This window comes from Electrophorus electricus, chromosome 12, assembly GCF_013358815.1.
Source record: "Electrophorus electricus isolate fEleEle1 chromosome 12, fEleEle1.pri, whole genome shotgun sequence".
NCBI lineage: Eukaryota > Metazoa > Chordata > Actinopteri > Gymnotiformes > Gymnotidae > Electrophorus > Electrophorus electricus.
This window is the reverse complement of record NC_049546.1, coordinates 18,306,638-18,328,097: the sequence shown is the minus strand read 5'-3', so window position 1 is coordinate 18,328,097 and position 21,460 is coordinate 18,306,638. Positions and strand designations below refer to the sequence as shown.

Sequence of the window (21,460 nt, the reverse complement as noted above, 5' to 3'; positions counted from 1 at the left end):
TACTGACGTTAGTTTATGGACCTATCAAAGGCATGGTGCTAGGTCGTTGCCATGGTGATGCTGCGTCAAGGCTTAGTTTAAGTGTTTGTTAGTAGTCAGACAAGATGGGTTTCAGTTCACAGTATTGCAGTACCTCTGAAAAGAGTTTATGAGGCATGAAATTAAAGTGAATGGAATGTTGGGTTTCACTTTGTTAAAGGAGTGGGCAGTTCGATATTTTTTTCTGTACCGATGTTTAGTTAATGACACTTTCATTTACCATTGAAAAACGTTTTCTTTTGCATATTTTATTCGACCATTCCTGCTCATCTTTTGTGAGTGACAGTGAGAAACCCTTTGATCAGTCCTTTCAGGCGTTTTACCAGGCAGGTGTGGCATGAGCTCTGTATTATTTAGTCTTGCGAGCGAGCTGTGAGGGTTATCTGTATGAGTGAGCCGTAACAGTGAACTGAGCGTACTGGGAGAATGAGCTGTAAGCGATATGTGTAACGGTGAGACGAAAAAAAGAGCCATCAGAGTGTAGTGTGAGAATGACCCATAATAGTGATTTGTAAGAGTGAGCTGTATGACTGTAACGGGAACAGGATCTGTAAGAGTGAGCCGTTAAGTGGATTGATCTGTAGGACTTCTGTTAGAGTGAGATGTTAAGAGTGAACTATGAAAGTGTAGTGGGAGAGTGAGCTGTTAAGTGCGAATCGTAAGAGTGTGGTGAAAGAGTAATTCTCTGAGATCTGTAAGTGTCGTTTAAGGTGGGCAATACTGTGAACATGGAAATTTTCCCGAGAGAGAGAGAGAGAACAGAAGCAGACGCACGCACTGTTCTTTAGCGCAGTTGGTTCTTTGTTAAGATCATCTACAGATGCTTTACATACAGTGCAAATGCACAACAGCACAATGGACACCATTCATTGACAGGTTGTGCACAGTGAATGTAGACACATTGCATGTTCTAATATACTCCAAGGTCCTTCATACGGGGCTGGTTTGGTCACAGCCTCTTCAGCACTATTCTTTGGAATAAATGATAACGGACAATGACCTCTAGCCACAGGAAGTAGGCCATGCCCACTAGAGGGCATTACTGATGTTAACGCCTCGGCTCATGAAGATCGAGTGATTACGATTGGACGGTTGGCCAATCGCTCAGGCCCAAGTGGCCTGTCAATGTCTCTTTCATTTGTTTTGATTATGTGCAGTAACACTGAAATTTCTAGCTACGTTAACTTACTAGCTTGTCTTTTGTGACTAATTTCTTAAATGACGTGCACATTAAATGGAAAACTCCGAGACCTGAGACAATTCTGTGGTCCGATGCTGCACATGAAAACATACTGTGACATTTTCTACGTAACGTTAACCAGATGCCCGTCAACGTGGCTTTCATACAAAACTACCTTTCGAACTAGCAACTAATCAATAAAAAAAATTAAAACGGAACAATAACATTAATCGACTTCAAAGACAAACATTGTAGACGTAACCACAACTGTAGATTCAGTTTTGCGCCATATCATGTTTCCTTTTACCTAGAGTATCCCTTTCATTCAATTCACACTCCCTTAGTCTTATTTATTAAATTCTTCTCCCTCTTTAAACTATTGTTTTTAAAATACAGAGAATAACATTGGGCACAAACATTACATAAAGACACTTTTTTCAGTTACCATAGTAATAATTCATCAGTGCAGATCAGTAGAGCCCCTCCTACTGGAAGGGGAGGTTTCCCTCTATGCGTTAGTAGTACAGTATGCACAAGCTTAGATAGCAACCCTTCCAACCTTTCTTTCCCCTCCAAGCCTGCAAGCCCTCCCAACCAAGACTCATCCAGCCATCCCAAATCCTCACCAATGAGTCCTGCTTCATGTCCCAATCTCGTGCTCACGTCAATCTATCGTTTGGTACGTTTTTACTGGCTCTTCTTGCAATGCTGGGATCTGGTCTTGTGGATGTAGGCCTCGAAGAAGAACTGGCAGAAGAGAATGAAGTAGCTGAGGTACATTAGCGAAGACCACACGATGTTCTGCATGTGGGAGGGGCATTCCTGGCCCTGTTGCATCCACGAGTACACCAGGTAGTTGACCACGCAGCCCATCACCATCTGCGTGATCTGCGTGATCGTGATGAACATGGCGAAGTTACGGGACAGCCTGAAGCCCGCGGCCTTGAGCGCATAGTAGGAGTACATGACGGCGTGCACCAGGTAGTTCATGGTCATGAACCAGCCTCCGCCTGCCACCATGTCCTTGTAGGAGTACCAGGAGTAGAGCAGCACAGTGATGTGGTGGTACCAGTGCAGAAAGATCAGCTTCTGCTTGCGGAGGACGATGAACAAAGTGTCTCCTGAAAGGAGGAAGAGGGAGGGAGAGAAAGAAAGAGGAAAAAGAGGGAGCACAAAAAGATAGGAAAGAAATGAAAAATGATTGATGTACGGTTATGCGGAGAGTGTGAGACCCTAGAAAATGTAACGCGCACATGGAGCTTTGGACAGATACTTTGAAATGCTGTTGTGGAATGCAGTCTTAGCAAGGAGTTATTTATTTACCCTGTAAATGTCACGTATTAAAATCTTATCTTTACTCAGATCAGCAGTTCTCCCAGTTTTCTGACGCCATAATCGTGGCAAGTGCGCATTTCACTTCACATGCGTCACACACATTTGAATGTACTTCTCTGCCAAAGTTTATCACTGGGTAAACAGTAGTGTGGTAGGATGACTGTTTGCCTAACATACAATAGGTCAAAGGGTGTGAACAGAAACTTTATTGTGGCCAGGGGGTGTTGCACTTTAAACAGTGTCACTCGACAATGTCCTGGAAGGTGCGCTGTGGTATTAGTATGAGATTATAATGTACTGTCTTTGTTCGTTGCTGTCTGATGAACCTCTGTTCGTGTGGGGGATGGGAGCAGGACCTCAGTACAGATGCTTAACCACCTGCAGGCCAAGAGAGGAAGTTCACCATTACCGAGACTTGGTGAATCCCACGAGACTCTTCAGTGGATCGGGTAAGTGAAAGCCATCTTCACACGACTGACAGACAGAGACGGGGAAATGGAGAGATGTATAGAGAGCGGGCTTCAGAACTGTGGAATTAACGACCCTTTTCTCTGGCAGAGCACAGCATGCCCTCAGTGCTGAGCTCGGCATCCTGAATATAGCCCAGCAAAGCCATCGCTTTAAGTTTTATGGGTCAGCTTTATGGCTTTACATTTAATTTTCCTTTACAAAGGCTTTTTAAAGACATCTTTATGCAAGTACAACAGACAACAATGAGACCTGAATAATAAATATGCTCATAAATATTTAACTGCCAAATATTTATTAGAAGCAAAAAAGAAAATACTACCATGTAGAGTTATTTATCTAAGACCTTAATCTAAGGTGTGTTAAGGAGGGTTTCCCATGCGCATCTGTCACATCATTTGCATGTTGGCCCGACAATATATGTGTGCGTGTGCGCGTGCGCATTTTTCTATTATTTATTTATTTGCTCCATTTCTGAGTGTGAGGGTGTGGATCAGGGCCCATCATACACCCTAAAAGGGACGGAAAGAGACCCAGAGCTAGTGATGTGTACGGCTACTCCTCTGGGGACAAAAAACCCATCCAGGCAATAAATACAGCCCCAATCTCACTGGCCACCAGCAGCGTCTCCATACCAACAATGAACGTGGCTGGGCTCTGTCTGCTGCTTTCCCCCACATGGACGGAGCACTCGCAGTAGGTCTGGAGCATGCTGGGAGTGAATCCCTGCACTGGGTCTACGAGAAGCCTCAAGATATACTGTGTGCTGGTGTTTGGTTTAGAGTGAGAAGCTGGAAATCCTGCTTGTTTAAGGACAGGTTCGGCAACCCTGTAAGATTTCCCTGGGAGAATGTCAACAAACTGCATAACACTAATAGAGATTTTAGGTTTAGACCGGCAGATCCAGTTTTACTAACATATTTTGAGGCTTAAGGAAGCATCTAGGACCCCTTTTAGGAAATTAGGTCTCAAGTCAAATATTCTGTCTCCCCACCCCCCACCATTTATAGCCATGATTTAAATTCAACGACCTTGGTTTATGGTGTTGTGCAGTTCTGAGGAGAAATGTTATTCCCCCACTCTTCCCAAGCCCCTCTGTTGGTCGTGAGAGAGGGCACTACCTGACCGACAAGCCCAGTTTAAGGGAATCATGCCACCAAAAACATCTAGGCTAACATTTACATGTCGCTAGCAATTTTTAAAAACAGAATGCAGTACCTTGGCCTGAAATCAATATTTTTAAAAAGGATAGAGACGGGGATTGCGGTGAGGCTCACCGAGCTCCGGCGCTTTGCTCAGCACAAAGGCGTAAGCCCAGAACTTGCTGACGGGTCCGTTGTAGAAACTCTGATCGCACACGGACTGCTTGAGGCCCTTCGTCATCAGGATGTACATCATGTAGCTCCCGGTCCGGATGGCTCCAAAGATACTGACGCAAAAACAGCAGGAAGGAGAAACAAACAAGCACACCAGGCAAGACCGTAAGCATGCGAGTTAAAGAGCAGTGCGGTGGTTTAAGGCTTTAAATGCTCCCTGTGGTATCCAGAGGGTAGAGCTCTCCATCCCACCAATAGCTGCTGCCTAACCAATCATCCTGCTGTTATCAGAACGGTGGGCCGCTCCACTACACCTTACCACTTTTACGGTGCTGGTGCGCATCCGATCAGGTCACCGTCAAACTTTTTGTGAACCGACCCGGACACGTTAAGTCTCTGGTGCAAGTCGCTTTTGATGAAAGCATTGGCCGAATGAATAAAATTTGAACGCGAACGGGTGACAGGCGGTGACAGGACGGAGTATGTAGTGCTATAAAGTCTCTTTTTCGGAGGTAACAGTGCTCCCGAGGGCAGGAGTTCGGACGTGGGCAGGTGGGGGAGAGATCCAGAGCAGAGTAAAAAGTGGCATCTCCACGTTACGCACAGATGAAAGCCTGGCAAAGCAGCCGATAAGATAAAAGACATCATGCTAGCGCAGTACCTGTGGTGTTCGCTACATAAAAGCTACAGTGCAAATTAATCTTAAATTATTATTTAAATCAACATGAAGAGCTAGGGGAGAAAAAAAAAAAAAAAAAAAAAAAAAGGTTGCATATACCCCAAAAAAAAGTGATCACAAATTGTATTTTAAATCAAAAACAATGCGAGATCACAGGTGGGCTGGTGATGGGTTGGTTTCACAGCGAGGGTGGCAGCTGATGAATTAAGAAAGAAGTTTGGGTGTTGGCCATTGATCTGTGCATCCTTATTGTTTAATACAATCACTTATAAATAGACTCAAACATATAGGTAAAATTATCTATACAGAAAGGGGGTTAGATTCATGAAACTTGATGGTAACTGCACTATGCCATGCAAAAACACGCGGCATGGTATTCAAATGCTGTTCGTAAAATTTCCATAGCGATAATTAGTGCACTGGGGTCAGCTTGTGGCTGAGGTAAAAAACAAAACAAAAACAAACAAAAAAAACCCAGACACCTGTGCCCTAGGTGAAAGCCAGTCAAAACGTACATGCAAATGAAGCCATGCATATTAAAGAGCCCCACTAAAAGTCAGATGACTGACCAAGCCCAGTCGTGAGACCAGTGGTATGCTAAAAATTGCCAGTTGCATAACAAATTTAACACATTTGTAATTTTCACAGAGATGGGAACTGCATGGGCTTGATGCCTTCATTTCTTCTTCTAAATTATAGCCGAGCAGCACAATTTTAAATCTCTCCCCACTCCATCTGTTTATAGTTTCGTCTTCTGTAACACTTAAATGTGCATTTCTTATGGCAAAATTGTTGAGATCCTATTCAAGCAAGTCACCTTCCTCTTTGTGTACTATGGGCTACTTTTGCAGTTGCAAAGTTTGCCATCATGCTCACTCTAATGAGACCAAAAATGTGCCTTTTAAATAAATTGGTCAGTTAGCTAAATAAGTGCATTTTGCGCACACATGCACTTTTGCACAAGTTACCATGGCACTGTTTGCTGTTAACATCACCTTGAACCTGGAGTAGGTTTTATGAATTTGGCCCAAAGAGTACAATAGTTTTTAAAAAAACCACATTGTTTTTAGTACATACATACAGAGATAGGATTCATCTACTTGTAAATAAACAGACAGCTAGACTTACCGGACCACCCAGTCCAAACAGATACTCTTTCAAATATAAAAAATACCAAATATCACAATTTTGTTATTTTTCTTAATATCTCTAATATGTATTAAAGATTACAAAAAATGTATTTGATTCAGGTTAGAATCAAACTGAAACAAAAATGTTCCTATCAAAACAATAGCAAAAGAATATCAGTGGTTTTCAAATCTGAACCTCGAATCCAAATCTGGTCCTTGATTTTTTTTAGTCCCTAGTAGTTGATTAAATGATTCATGTAACTAGTCGGTCACTTTATCTAAGAGTCAGGTTGGATGACTCTTAGGGAAGATGGAAAACCTGTAGAACCTGGAACCTGGACTGGTTTAACACCTCTGCCCTACGTGAATGCCTGGTAACAGTCTCCAGCAGGGAATGGCCGGGATGCACACCTGAAGACGGCGAGCGTTAGCGACCACAGCACCAGTGGCTTTCTTAGCTCAAACTTCTCCCTCTGCTTCATGACATGGCGCCCGCCGAGTATGCAGGCTGCGTAGAGTGCAGAGAACAGAAAGGACTTCTTCCTACACACGGGGAGAAGGAACAAAGACAACAATAAAAATTCAAAAGGAGAATTGAGGACAGTAATAAAACAATATCCGAGTCGTCGTGCTGCATTTGTGTTTCAGGGCAGCTTCTGGGTCAGATGGAAACGTTTATTTTCTGTCAACATGGCAGCTCCACTGCCTTTGAATTCCACCCAGAGAAGTCACGGTTGACCATAACTTTTCACACCATAGTGCACACGTCTTGAATTCAGACACCAGCCTGAATGCCTGTGATTTTATATAATGACCAATGAATAAATAAACAACAAATAAATAATAATTTTTTTTTTTTTTTAATTTACACCATTTTCACCCACTTTGTGAGAAGTAGATTTGGTTAACGAGGAAGTGGTATATGCTGAAACGCAGCAGTTTAGGCTGATTGATGGGGCTAATCAGAACGACAGAATAATTGGTAACATCTTGGCACCGGCAGGTTCTCACTCGCTGCCAGAACTTCAGCGGGTAAGTGTACTGACTGGCCTGTAGCCAGCAGGAATTATGGGACTGAAGACGGCCACCTCTCCCTGCCAACATCCTCTTCTCAGGATGACTCGCCATTTGTGGTCTTTCCAGGAACCGGTGTGTTAGGAGCAGAAGTCTCTTGGACACTTTCCTGAGTCCACAGCAGAGAGACAAAGAGTGAGGGGAGGTAGAAAGAGAGACACACACACAGTGGCTCATGATGAAGGACTTAAGTAATTAATACTGGTGTACGGTACCTGGTCTCTGTTCTACATGCTCTGTTCTGGACGCTCCCATAGCCGTTTATGTCTCTGCAATGCAGGCTTGACATGGAGGTCAAAAGAGGCCAGACTCTGGCGCCCATCTCTGCCTGCTTGGATCAGCTGTGAGAACACTGACCTCAGTCTGTGGAGAACAGTAAGGCCATTCTGCACGAGTGGCTTCCTCCGTCTGTGATATGTCACTGCATTGTGTTGCGTTACAAGACGGGAGTGGCGGCACCAACGCCTTTCAGAAAACTTGCTAATTTTGCGGTGCTGTACTTTCTGATAGCATTATACCTGCTAACGTTACTGTTACACACATGCCTGATGGCCTTCAGCCTTCATATTGCTCATCTTGCCACAGTCTGCTAGGCACCAAAATATCTGAGGCTCGTCCCTGACTGAAACAGGAATAAAAGGGAATAAATAAAAAAAAAAGGCACATTCCAAAGGCTACAGAAGACCAAGTAGAAATCTAAATGGCAACAAGCAAACAAGTTTCCTTTTTCAATAGTGGCACTAGCATCGGTACTCGGGAGAAATCCGCGTCCTTGGACGTGATGCACAAATGCAGCCTTGCGCGCAACACAAAAGGCATTGAGAGGGTTCTCTGGCCAGGAGCTGCCCACAAGGGCAGGGCTTCTTTATGATGGAAGCCAAATGATGGTTAAAAGAGGCAGGGGTGGGTCTTCCACTTTCAGTATAATCGGCACAAAAGCCTAAATACAGGCTCATAAAGCATGAAGCTCGCGCTAACCAAAATGCACAGAACTATAAACGTCACCCCTGTAAAAATACAGTAAATATCTGAGCAATCGGGCAGTTCTGATTGACACTTGTGCTGTATGATTGAGTAGATACATTTAGCCTAAGCAGAGTGGTGAAGCAGCAAGTTCAGTTTTATTTTGTTTTTAACGGGCGAATGTAGAAATGAAAAAATGACCAGACACTGTGCACAATCCATTTATTAAATGCAAAACAATAAATTATTTTATAAAATATTGCTTTCTGGAGGCTTCTCTGCATTGTTGGCCATGGGTTCACAGTACCCACAGTAATCACTGAAGCTCTGCCACACACACACACACGCACGCACGCACGCACGCACTAGCTAATCTTGCTTCTTCGCCTTCAGGCCAGGTATCCGGAAGCACACTCATCAGTAAAACATTTTCCCCTCCAACCCAGGAAGAGCTGAAGCCCAAAAGCATAACAGGGAGTCAAGATTCCTAACAGGATGCACGTAGAAACATGGTAGAAGCCAATACACGGTGGAGGTGTGAGGTGAGCATGTAGCTCAAAAGATGTTGGGTCCCCGCACCCTCCGTCAGAAGGAAAAGTAGGTCTGTTGATTGCAAGGTCATTGAGTTTTTGGTCCTCCGCTTGCTTCATTTTTTTTTTTTTTGTTTATTCGTTCATTTTCAAAGCAGCATGCAGCAGGCCTGTAGCAGACGGTGATTAATGGCAGTGCCACCTGTGTCAGGGAGTGTCTGGCGAGGACCTTCTGCACAAGACGGTGGATTCCAGCAACTTATGAGCGCAAACAAATGACGGAAGGAAAAAAACCTGCGGCCTAATTGCAGTTTGAGACCAGCGATGTTAGCAGAATCTGCTCGGGCAGATCTAAACAGCTGGTGGATTTCACTGAACACAGCACACCGGGGTGGCAGGAGAAAGGGCCGGAACTGTGGAAGAGCTGGAATCAGCAGAGCCTCTGCTTCAGCACACAAACAGTCCTTGGGATTCTCAATAACGCATTACACAGCATAACACCATAGAACATTATGTAAACCGACCTTGAAATCTGAAAGTTTGTTGAGCGGGTTATCACAGTAGCTGTTGTTCCGGGAGACGGCGCGTGCGCACCGCCCGAGGAGTTGAAGCGATGCCGCGTGACGGTAAAACAGCTGCAGTCAGCGCGGCCTGCTCCACCACATCATCTCACACGTTAGCCTCTGGACTCGGATGCCAGAATTAAAAGGACCCCTTCAGAGGTCAAAGTGACCGGCTGGCTGTATTCCACATGCTTACTTTTCAACGGGAAAGGATAAAGGAAAGTCAAGACACATACAAGGACTTTAAATAAAATGCTAAAAATTACACTGGAAAAGTAACGCTTTATAAAAATAAGCCAATGTGTCTGGTACGCCTCATATATAGTGGCAGTATAAAAATACTAAAAACATTTAAAATCTCTGAATGTGGAAAACAAAACCACTGGCCCTACTGTACAAAGCCATTGGCCATTTCACTACTAACATGTGAGTGACTAAGATATGGAGTTGACCTGTAACCCTGACGTTCTGTGATCCAGTCCAGTGCCTTCACTTAGCAAAGCACCTTCTCCAGACGACCTTTACAGGTCATCTTCTCCTGGCTGACCAGAAACTCAGCATCTAGACAAAAATGTTCTCATGCTCCCCATGCGACAACTCATTAAGAAAACCGTGTGCTGGGGACAGTACATAAATATGCACAGATTAGAGAGTGACCTCTAGTTACCCCATCTGAGACCAGTTCTCTCTGACCAACGCCACAGAAAGGTATAAACCAAATCACCCCAACAGAAGATCATTTATTTCCAAAAGGATCCAATAGTGGTAACCTAATAATTGGGAAATCTCCATAGGTCTGTATTTGAATATGCCTTTTGCCTGACCGGATTACTTTACAAAGAAGGTCAGCTTCTCAAGATTAAATCTGTGTTGTACAAATCTTTCAGCAACACCTTTTGCTTTTTAGGTCCATTACTTGGCATAAGAGCCTTTGGAAACACGTTGGATTTATACATTTAAAAAAATATAAATAAAAAAAAAACAAAACAAAACTGTCGGTATCATTGCTACAAATATGTATGACGAATTCTGTCTCGGCAAACGGATTTGTTGTTTACAAACCTAGTAGAAGCACAGCTGTGCAACACCCTTCTTCCTACTTAAACGAAAACAAAAATTTAAAAACAACACTTGTGAATACAAACCAGAAGGACTAATTTTGTAGATTTTGCAAATTATGTGGTCTCTGAGTGGAGAGGCAGCATGTTCCAACAAGCAGCCCGTCACAAAGTCAATACGCTTAAGCTTTGGGCAGTGAGATTACAATGATTTTTTTTTTCTGGGTTGTACATATGTGGGATATAATTTTCTGGAAAAAAATTTACCTGTTCACATCACATATCGCAGTGCACAATACCTTTGATCTTCTGCTGTAGCCTGTCGATCCTCATGTCTAAACTAATAATCATTGTTATTATTGTTGTCTTTTATATATGCTGAATTACACACCCACACACACACACACACACACACACACACACACACACACACACACACACACACACACACACACACACACACACACACACACACACACACACACACCTTACAGTCTCCTAAGCATTAGTCATTGTGGGCTGTATAGGACAGTTGACTAGATTGGCATCTTTAACCTTGAAGCTGGCAAAAATACCAAAAGATATCTCTGATAACTAATAAGCAAACATGGGGCATGACAAATTTTGCAGTCAGTCTGCCCGATCTCGGAGTCAGAACGGCTTTAATCATGTAGTGATGTTCAAATACTCAAGGTTTATACTACTTGTTTGCTTTGCAATAAACAAGCTGTACCCTTTCTTCTAACAAAGATGTCTTCTGCTCCTCTAATACCTGATAACTGGTACAGACCTATAGTGGGCGTAGCTGAATGTCCTGTGGCATTCCACTCGTCACAGTGGTAGCCTGAGGAAGGCAGGCCCAGAAAAACAGCCTTCAGAAATGTTGTGCAACTGCGTTCCAGTGAATAGAATGCAAGTCTCAAGCACTTGCCCTCTTCCATGAGGCAGACCAGCCTGTATGACAGCAGTGCAGTGCAGAGAGGGCCACGGAATTAATAGTTTGCATTCTAACCCATTGCAATGCTGGCTGCCTTACAGTGCGTTTCACCCACCAAAGGCAAGTGTTTGTCATCAAGCTTGATCCCAAATGCGACACGTCGCGTATACTGGAGGGCTTTGAGTGTCGTCAGACAGGCACTGCGGGACCTTAATGCTAACCACCAACCCAACTCTGACATCCCAGTGGTGCCAGGCACAAGTCCTGCCTCGTCTGCGTACGGCATACGGCTAGCCATGCGTGCCACAAACACCGGCTGCTTTATTTGCTCAAATAATTGGTGGATACCATTTGTCACCATATGCTATAATCTTCAGAGAGACAGAATCAAGATGTCTGGTAGCCTTGGCTACTATGGAGCTTTTCCCAGAAAATTAACACTTGTAGAATGAGTCGCTTCTGACAGCTATGACTAGCCATTAATATTCCACTGTAACGGCAAGCAGACACGTAAATGTTAGAAGTACCGTCATAAATACATTATCCCAGATACAGACTGAAGCAATTGCTGATGAGGGCTAATGTTTGTTTGTCACATAAAGTGTGTAAGGACCAGGTCTGTTTCGGAGAAAGCCTCGAGCATCTGCCATAGAAGCTGTTTCCCCCCCCCCCCCCCCCCCCGAGGTGCTTAGACTGGATCAGTCAATAAATGACCAGGATTGGGGGGTGGGGGGTGCAGTTGGAAGCCAGTAATATAGGACGAGTCTCCCTTTTGCTCATGAGGTCGTGATCAAATTTATATATTTAGTCTTGCAATACTGTATAAATTTGTTTAGGTGACTGATGAGACCTCTACACAATACAGATCAAATTGGTGAAGTTGAAGATAATAAATGACTACAAGTGCAGGCTGCAACAAGCCCACGCCCACCCGATTCACCTCCGTCATCTGGTCCCACCACCAACGCATGCCCCACAGGAACACTGCCGGTGAAGCTACTGCATTCCAAATATCTCTGCGAATCACAGGTCAGAGATATCGCTGGTGAAGGATGAGCTTAAAAGATCTCTTGAAAGCATACAGAATAAGCTCGCCACACTTGAGCAGTCTTATCGGAGCTGGATCATGGAGCTCTGGACTATAGCACTTACATTAGGGCAGCACAGACAAGGCTTGTTTATTTGTACAACACTTTTCATGCACACACAGCGAGTCAAAGTGCTTCACATTCAGATACATGTTTAATAACATGTTGGAACATCCAGAGATCCGTCACCTTGTAACTAAAATTGTTACAAATACGATTTATTAAAATAAAGTTACTTTATTAAGGTATATTATATAAAATATAATTAATAGAACCTGAAAATAGAAAATCAAATGAAACATAAAATTGAGAATCCCAATTTTTTTTTTAAAAAGCTTAAAAAGGTAAACGTGCAGTACCACAGGATCTAAGGGGATGATCTTTAACTTGAGCCGAAAGCCTGGCCAAATGATTTTAAAAGCATCTAGTGTTGCGGCTCTTCTAAGATTCTCCGATAACTGCTTCCATATAAACAGCATAATAGCTGAACACTGCCTCTCCACACTTAGGTAGGACCAGTTCCTAATGATCTTAGAGTTCTGCCCGGCTCATAACGCTGTAGCATATCAGACAGATACCCTTATCCTACATCGTTTGACAATTTACAGACCAGTAATACCTTAAAGAGAACTCTTTAGTATACTGGTAGGCAGTGTGAGGACTTAAGAATGGGGGCGGTGTGTTCTTTTCATACTTGGATAACAGATGCGAAAATTTGGAAAGCAGAATGTGGAGAGAAAACATTCACCTTCTGGAAAACAACATTCATCTTTTGGGAATACCGGAGGGAGTGGGGGGCTCACGGCCAATGGAGTTTACGGCCCAGCTGCTTCAGGGGCAGCTCGGCATGGGGGAGAAGCCATCTGGACTGGGCCTGGCACACCCTGCAGTGACCATCCCAAGATGGAAAACCTCAGCGACCATTCGTTAGCATGTGTTCCACGTCAGCAATATACTGAGGAGATACAGGGAGGCATCTCTTCTCCGCTATGAGGGTAGGAGCATCTTTGCCATGCAGACTACACCATGGAGAAGCAGGCTAACTTTGAGAGATGTGAAGCATCATCCATGTGCATGCCCGGGTGTGACTTTCAGGCTTGTGCGTCACGTGGTTCTGACAAGGCCTCGATCAGGTGGACCCAGCTCTTGTGGCTGACTATCAAAAGAAGCATGAAAACATCTGATGTACTGCATGGTGTGCAATAAATGGTTGATTAGCCGGCCTTGTTAGCAGATCTAGCTAGCAAAGCTGACTTTTTTTATGCTCACGGACACATGAAAGAAAATGCATCATTCTTTATCCCTATAATTCACGCTGGTGAGCACAAAGTTGACTTCTCACTATAATAATAGATATTCATACATGATGTATGGATGAAAAATAGAGTACAAATATTCATGTGCATGTTATTGCTTGTTATTTGTACCACCAGTAAAATCATTTTATGGGCCTAAGAATGCTATTAATCGATCGTAGTTTCCTTCAGGCTCTACCATGCACAAATGTATGAATATTTGGTTTGCTCATACTCAACGGACTAAAATCTCAGACAGTAAAGAGCAAGACTTGTCATGATTTTCTCTAGGGAAGGGAAGTTTGTTTGTGAAGGGTCTTTGATGCAGACGTGTGGATCAGGTGGTCCACTCCTCATTCAAGAATCAGGCAAGAGTAGTGGTTATTTTCTCTTTATTCCACACCTTCATGCTCATACAACCCAACTGTTGTATCTGACCAGGTCCCTGTAACTGGAAATAGTCTTACAATTGTTGATAAAACGCACAACTGCACAGTAATAGAAATTGTCAGTATTTCTTTGGATCAAATTTACATTTTTTTAAGCACAAATGCAACCTGAAAACATCTCTGCAGCTACTTTCTGGGAAACCCTGAAAGTGTACATCAAAGATGAAATTCTCCCACACCACTCATGAGAACAAACCTATAAATTTTTTTTTTTTTTTAAAAAGGCATTGACATTGCAGTGCCAAATTAGACAAAATTTCACCATCTCCAAATATCTAAGAAATATTTAATTTTGAAAGCATAATTTTACATATGACGAACAGACCATCACCAAACTGCTCGTCAAGTCTAGGAAGGCTTTCTATACAGACGTAGATAAAGCCAGTAAATCATTAGTTCATTGATTAGTGTTATCACACCACATTCTGAAATTTCGCATGTCACCTGGGTCATAATTATACCCCAGGGGGATCAATCATGAATTCAAGACATTACTACTCTTTATACACCTTTGAAAATGAAGTGGGTGTATTATAGTTGGACAACTTCTTCCACTCCCTTTAGTCAGGCGTGATTTGGTTTAAAAAAAAAAAAAAAAAAAAAAAAAAAAAAAAAAAGTAATCATTGTTGAAGTATCAGTCTGGGAGAAACCCAGGGCCTGACAACTTCACCAGTTTTATAAACACTTTTTCCCCCAAAACAACCCCTATTCTAAGTGAAATATAAACTGAAGCATTTGTATATGGTATTCTCCCACAGCCTTGCACTTAGACAACTGTTATTCTTAAAAAAAAAACCCCACACACACAGACACTAACTGTGCATTGTATCGTCCAACTAACCTGCCAAATGTCAGCTATAAAATTCTAGCCAAACGTCAGGCAACATGTCTCTAAATAGTCTTCACATAAATTGCTCCTGACCAAACAGGATATATTTAAAAGTAGACACTCAATCATCAACCTTCACTGAATGTCATAACTCCATCGTCACCAGTGCATCTGAGCCCAACCTCTGGATGCGAAAAAAGCGTTTGACCAGTGGAAATATTTTTACACTCCATATTCAGCTTTGACTCCAACTTCATTACTTGGATAAGACTTCTGTACTGACCCCCTCAAGCCTCTGTCAGAACCAGTAACGCTCAGTCCGGATATTTCCCTCCACAGTGGTCCACATGTCAGGATTGTTCTCATTTGTCCCCGCCATAAAAGTCCCCGCAAAAGCCGTTTGTTCCAACCCCTCACCAAAGGCCTAGTCAGACATGCACATAATATTGTCTGTCTAATGCAGATGACTGGCTGTTCTAGCTGGCTGTCTGTTCCTGCTACCCTTGCCTGTTTTACAGCCTTTTTTTACAGTCACTTGTCAGGGTATAAACTGAATCTCAGTAGAAGCAAACTGATGCCATTTCATACAGTTTCCATTTACATAACTTACCATTTAAAATCGCTGTAGGCGTTTATTTATCTTGGTGTTGCAGACCATGAACAAATCTGAAAGGCTCCTTTGACCCACTCACTATTCCTACAGACCTGAAGAAATTCCAACATCTGCAGCATTCCTGACACTTCTTGGTGAAACTGACAGGTGCCTTGACAATCCATAGACACATTTTCTCTTTACAGACCAACTCATTAAATAACATGAAATCCTCATAGGAGGACAAATGTGATAAGGAAATACTTCTGATGAGCTTTGTAAGAAGATACTTAAAAGGATGCACATCTCCATTACTGGCACTTGCCATGGTCTCTCGCAATATAACTTCATTCATAGGGCATACTGGACCAAAACAAGATTATTCAGACTTCAAGTTGTGCAAGACATAACCAGTGTCATGTTTTGATGCTGCCCATCTTGTTAAATTTTTGGAAACTTTCCAGCAGAAAGACATTTTCAAGCATTCCAAAGCAACATACAATTACGACTGAAGAGAAATCAATCAGCTGAGGGTTAAGGGTTTTTCCCAGGGGCCCCAACAGGCCCAACCTTCTGATTACTGGTTGAGCACCTTAACCACTGAGCTACCACTGCCCCACTGTTTTTAAACTAAATCAAATTGGGAAAATGTAAACACACAAAGGGTATAAAAACTAATTATGGACAATGTAGACCACCTTCTTTATGTTAAATGTCCACATTTCCCTGCAGATCCAAAGTGATGTACATTTACATCCATTTTTTTTAAAATAATTTTTTAAAATCCTTGTTAGATGGAAATGAGGACATGACACACTGATGTCAAAGGCCTGATGTCATCTATAGATTGTTATACTTGTGTTTTACATCCTGTCCTGCTTTAAAACTTCTAAATAACTTACAAATCATATAGATTCTGATTAAGTTGAAAATCTAAAAGTTATTTACACAAATAAATCAAAATTACCAAATTTTTCAAATATAAAAGGAAAGCCATGTATTTACTGTAGTGTAGGCACAGGGTCAAATCAGTCCAGAGTAAAACCAAAAAAGGAAGCCTACATTAGTAGTGTTTTGGAGTTATACTCATTTGTGTTCAAGGGTTGGGTCATAAGGCTCTTAAGAGTTTTTAACCTAATCACATAGTTTAAGGTTTTCTGGGGGATAAAGAAATAAAAATAAATAAAAATCACAAGGACAGTGAAATGAAAATGTGAGCATTGGAATAATCTTTCTGAATTGTGTCGTGTTGTCAGCTTTTTGATCAGGTCTCCTAACAAAGGCTTGTATTGTTTCAACTTAGGTTTACACACACAGCGGTTTCCTGAATGAAACGGTGAAACTATCTGTAAGAAGCCTAAAAGTCACTCAAGTTTGGGGTTTATTCGCCTTTGACACCACTGTAGAGTATTCTCACGATGAGAAAGACAATAGTTTAGCAGAACTAAAATACACGGCCTTTAAAACATCTGCAAAAAGCATCGCTCCACCTCCAACCTCCTATACAACAGTGGGGATTTATCCGCTGGCTCCACAGCAGAGGGCTGCACGGTTCTGCATGTCTCCCCGCGAGGTCGACACGGTCGAAATCCCACGCGATTGGCCAGGGGTCTGTCAGCAGACATCAGATGACGACTCCCATTGGACAACGGGGACGGCATCATTGCCAGCCGTGATCCGTCCCCACGCGCTGGCAAGTATTACAGCATCGCGAGGAGTCGCCGCCTGAGCGAGTGTATCTAACCCTGACCGGTGTGTGTGTGTGTGTGTGTGTGTGGCCAAACAGTACTGGAAGCATGGAGCTTTCGGAATAAAGTATTGATCAAGTTATATGATGCGTTTGTATTATGTACCATCACAGTGCAGACGGTGAACCGCGTCTCATCTGTCAAACTGAGCTTCATCAATTCATCAGTCGACAGCGGTCTGGTACCTCCGACCGCAATCAAACCGCTTTTGACAAAAGTAGCCTGCATCGTGTTTGAGTAATCGCCTCTAACAAAGAAGCTGCTTTGGTTTGACCAATTGTCCATTCTGATTTACTTCCTTATTTGAAACGCACGGCGACTGCACGCCCGCATTGCTCGAGCCACAGCGTTCATTTCAGGACGAATGCGCGCCACTTCATGGAATAAAAGTGGCATATTGCAGCACCAAGCCAGCGTGTGAGCGCTTTAAACAGAACCGTAGATTGTGCATCTGATATCCTAAAGGCGGCGAGCATCGAACAGCTTCCGATCACAGCGACATACAATCAAACGCTTTGATAGTGATGAGGACACGTGTTCAAGCAGAACATCACCATGACTTGCCCACCTGAAATGCGATTAGATACGTGATGTTTAAAAAATAACACTGTTCGCTCGTAACACCCGTGGGGGCAGTTTGGGTGGAAGTCAAAGGAAGTGGCGGCGACAATGTAACAATATTGACGTTCCCGGCCTTCGTTAGTCTCGAGGGGAAGAGGTAGCGACTCTGATCAAGGATGCGCTGTAGCACGGCAGCCTACGTACACGATCAGCCTGTCTGACAAACTCCACATTTCAGAGGGCTGTGTGATATTCCACAGTCTACCTAATCTAGGATGCATCTTAATTCCCATCTCAGTCATTTAAAGACAGCCACATAATCGCGAGTGTCGTTCACAGTTACACTGATCTGCGGAAACCTACCAGTTTTCTTGCATCCATCGAATGGCTTCGTCCTCGTTGAACTGTCTCTCGAATTCGTATTCTTGCAGAGCCAACACAGACATGATCCCTCGGCAGTTCCCTGTAAATGGTTTCACAACAAGGGGCTTGGTTTTCACGACGAAACGTGGTGTTCTGCTGAACGGGTTTCCGTCGTCTCTCTAGCTGGCTCAGCTAATGCTCGCGATCTCGCATCGCTCTTACCTCTTCTGCCCACAACTCGTCGAGTACTTACTTCTCCAATGTCAGCCTATATGTCCTCTGCCTCTCGCCGGCACACGCCCTCTGTGCGGTGGAGAAGGTTCAAGGTCCTAACGCCGCAGAGATGTGAGGTTTCCCCTCCCAAACCTGTGCGACCTTTGGCACAGATCTAAGAACGGCTGGGTTTTTCTTTAATATAAGCGCCAGCAATTCATGTACAGACTTGTGGTTTGAGGATATCTCACCTAGACCAAGTGTAGGCTATGATGCACTTATAACGCGAGGTAGACAGTTACATCATTGGATTGGATGCAGCTTAACTCCGTTATCTCTTCTTATCAGTCAGGCTGTCTGCCTGCTAAAACTAAGTTAATCGGACATCTCATTTTACTAATGTCTAACGCCAGTTTGCATGCCCATTCTAATGGCACAGATGACACCGCTAAGGAGTCATGCACAATATTAAGAAGTTAGACAGCTAATTATAACTGATAAGGGTGTCACATTGCTCTAACCCTCTACTGACAGATATAAGGTCATACAAGGGCAAGGTTGAGATTAGCTTTCTCACCTCTGGTGGGAAATGTATGTCTTTTTTATTCTATGCATATATTTACAGTAACCCAGTGATAAAAACCATAAATGTCAGCCCATAGGAGAATACATAATGAATATATATTCTTTAGAAAAGTCTTCCAATTTCTTAAATACCTCCCCTCAGTGCAAACATTGCTCAGCTGTTAGTCATCATGTTGGACTTTCAGTCAGTCTGAGTTATAACAACAATAAAGCATTTCTTTTATACAGTGTTTTAAAATATAGATTCAGGAAACCCAAATATGTTTTCTGTATCTAAAAACCCAGATCAAAAGCAATGAACAAAAAAACAATAAAAGTCTGGGTTCAAAGATTAAAAGCCAAATTTAGGCAAATACGTTTATACCTGGTTTTGTAATCTCAAAGCAGTGTTTGTCAAACCACGTACAGGAGACTATGCACAGTGAACAGTGTTCTACAGGCTCCTGCTCAGCTCTTACTGAACTAAGGCCTCCATAAGTGTGGCATGGGTGAAACAGTTAGGAAAACAGTCCAGTGTGGAGTCCAAGCAGACTCCAGGAGCATTCCAGGGAGACTTCAAGAGTAGTCCAGGGAGACTCCACGGGCATTTCAGGGAGACTCCAGGAGCATGACTGGGCAACTCCATGTTAAAAGACGCTGTAGGGTATGAAGCGTGACTATGAGTACATTTACAGTAAGGTTACTCATGTTTTTGTACTGAAATCTCATTCTAAATATTGTACATTTCTCTAGCCCCTGACCTGGGGTACTGCTGACAGTTACCTGGTAAAAATCAGTTTAGTCATGCATGCTGGCACAGGGAAAAGACAATGAATATGGCCTGTAGGGAATCCTCAGAACTGGGGTTTAGAACCACTGGGGTTTGGTATTTGTATGATGTTAATATTATGGCAATAGGTTCATAATTACCCATCCAACCACATACCTGAGCAAAGACAAAGGATCTTCCCAGACCTCTTTAACTCCACAAGCCCTCCATGTGGATACCTAATAGCTGCAAGCTAATTTCAAGCCTAGAGACTGTAGTGATGGCATTGGTATGAATCCATGTAGACTACAGGTGGACTAATCACATGGAGTCTTCTGGGGATCTAACAGAAAACAGGCAGTTGATAAAGACTTATAGGTAGAAGAGGCTGGGGGTACAAACGGTAATGACAGACAGCTCTGATATTGTTCATTGTCTTTGTCTGGTTTAGCCAGTCAGGGGATGTCACTCAAAAGATGAGAAATCAGACACCTCATTTATGTGGAAGAGTCCATGTAACTTTTTGCACCCTGGCAACACATCTGTTATTATGTATATTGTATTCTAGACACCAAAATGGCTTAACACATGTTTACAGTAGTCGCTTTAAGGTTGTACGGTGGTTTAGGATTTCGTCTGTTTTGACATACCTGATTCCACTCCTCATATATCTGTCAATCCCTTCATGAACGTCCGTAGTCGTATTAGTAGAGGGAAGAGATACTTTTAAAGTAGCCCTGATGGAATATCTATCTAACATCTAATAGTAATCTATCAGAATATAATGATTTTGGAGCACTGCAAGATTTGGAATTCTAACTGCACTATAAGTCATTTTTGTCTTTGCATATTGTGTAAACCTGTAAATCTTACTGCTGCTTCGACTGTGACAACAGAAATATAAGATGTATTAGGGTGTCATGGCCTCTTAAATGCAGATGTGTGCGCATTTAAAGACCATTTAAACCATACATGAGCATGAATTTCACTCCCGGGATGATATACCTATCTGGAATAAAATAAATATCAGTTGTAATTCATAAAGCATTATGGAAACAGACATTATTTAAAACAACTGAAATCTCACCAGCAATTAGATCTTTCTGTCATAAGCACAAAGTGAGAACAAAAATATTTTAATTATAAAAAACTCTTTGAAACCTCTCAAATGCAGAATCACTCTAAATACTTAAGTAAATCAACAGTTATACATGTAATTGGTAAACATTAGTAAATACATTAAAACATAGATAAATGTATATGTGAGAACCTTCACAAGTATTATTTTATTTTATGAGTTTCATAGTCCAGTGGTCAGTCCGGGTGGTACAGGATGTCTGGTGAATCAGTGCTATACTCTGATTCACAAAAAGTTCCACTGCATCACTGCTGGGCCTGAAATGACAGTCTTGGCCGTTTTTAAAATCTTCTAGACCAGTTCGCTTCCATCATGGTAATGATGCTTAAAATGGCACCAGAGCCTCCTGGCAAAGGTGCACCAGAGTTCCAGGACAGTCAGCACTGTTTCCTTTTAGTGGGTCAGGTCGCAGGTGCACATGGATCTAGAGAATGAAAAGGGGAAATGGTTGGCGATGGCTGTAATCAATCAAGCAATCATTTGTCTGAGCAGGAAAGATGTGGGTTAACATGGAAAACAAACAAACAAACAAACAAACAAACAAACGAAACGCACAGATGCCTTTTACACATCTCGTT

The 21,460-nt window shown here is 42.7% G+C and overlaps 2 protein-coding genes across 7 annotated transcripts in view; one reads left to right on the top strand and one right to left on the bottom strand.

Annotated features, from left to right (window-relative positions):
- egf (epidermal growth factor) overlaps positions 1 to 17,283 on the top strand; it is a 44,173-nt gene extending 26,890 nt beyond the window's left edge. The window contains exons 24-26 of one of the 5 annotated variants that reach the window (XM_027014195.2): positions 2,908 to 3,003; positions 8,631 to 8,726; positions 8,873 to 8,920. In XM_027014195.2, coding sequence (XP_026869996.2) covers positions 2,908 to 3,003; positions 8,631 to 8,689 — 155 coding nt within the window. In that variant the 3' untranslated portion in view covers positions 8,690 to 8,726; positions 8,873 to 8,920. Of the gene's footprint in view, positions 1 to 2,907; positions 3,004 to 8,630; positions 8,843 to 8,872; positions 10,725 to 12,108; positions 12,130 to 16,829 lie in introns of those variants that run through there. The other 4 variants (XM_027014198.2, XM_027014199.2, XM_027014196.2 and 1 more) reach the window with 4 other exon arrangements.
- On the bottom strand, positions 823 to 18,601 carry elovl6 (ELOVL fatty acid elongase 6). 2 transcript variants are annotated; one of them, XM_027014203.2, is made up of 5 exons: positions 18,452 to 18,601; positions 18,199 to 18,298; positions 6,559 to 6,690; positions 4,300 to 4,451; positions 823 to 2,340 (listed from the first exon to the last, which is right to left on the bottom strand). In XM_027014203.2, the coding sequence occupies exons 2-5, from the start codon at positions 18,279 to 18,281 to the stop codon at positions 1,907 to 1,909; spliced, it is 801 nt and encodes a 266-aa protein (XP_026870004.1). In that variant the 5' UTR covers positions 18,282 to 18,298; positions 18,452 to 18,601; the 3' UTR covers positions 823 to 1,906. The 2 variants fall into 2 exon arrangements, with proteins under 2 accessions (XP_026870004.1, XP_035388352.1); XM_035532459.1 differs by lacking the exon at positions 18,452 to 18,601 and having other exon boundaries at positions 18,199 to 18,441.
- Between the last annotated feature and the right edge of the window lie 2,859 nt (positions 18,602 to 21,460).

Excerpts from the sequence above, each read along its gene's own strand:
- elovl6 (XM_027014203.2), bottom strand. The coding sequence starts at position 18,281 with ATGTCTGTGTTGGCTCTGCAAGAATACGAATTCGAGAGACAGTTCAAC. Across the intron at positions 6,691-18,198 it reads CGATGGATGCAAGAAAACTG|GAAGAAGTCCTTTCTGTTCT; the intron begins GTAGGTTTCCGC and ends CCCCGTGTGTAG. Across the intron at positions 2,341-4,299 it reads GAGCAAAGCGCCGGAGCTCG|GAGACACTTTGTTCATCGTC; the intron begins GTGAGCCTCACC and ends TCCTCCTTTCAG.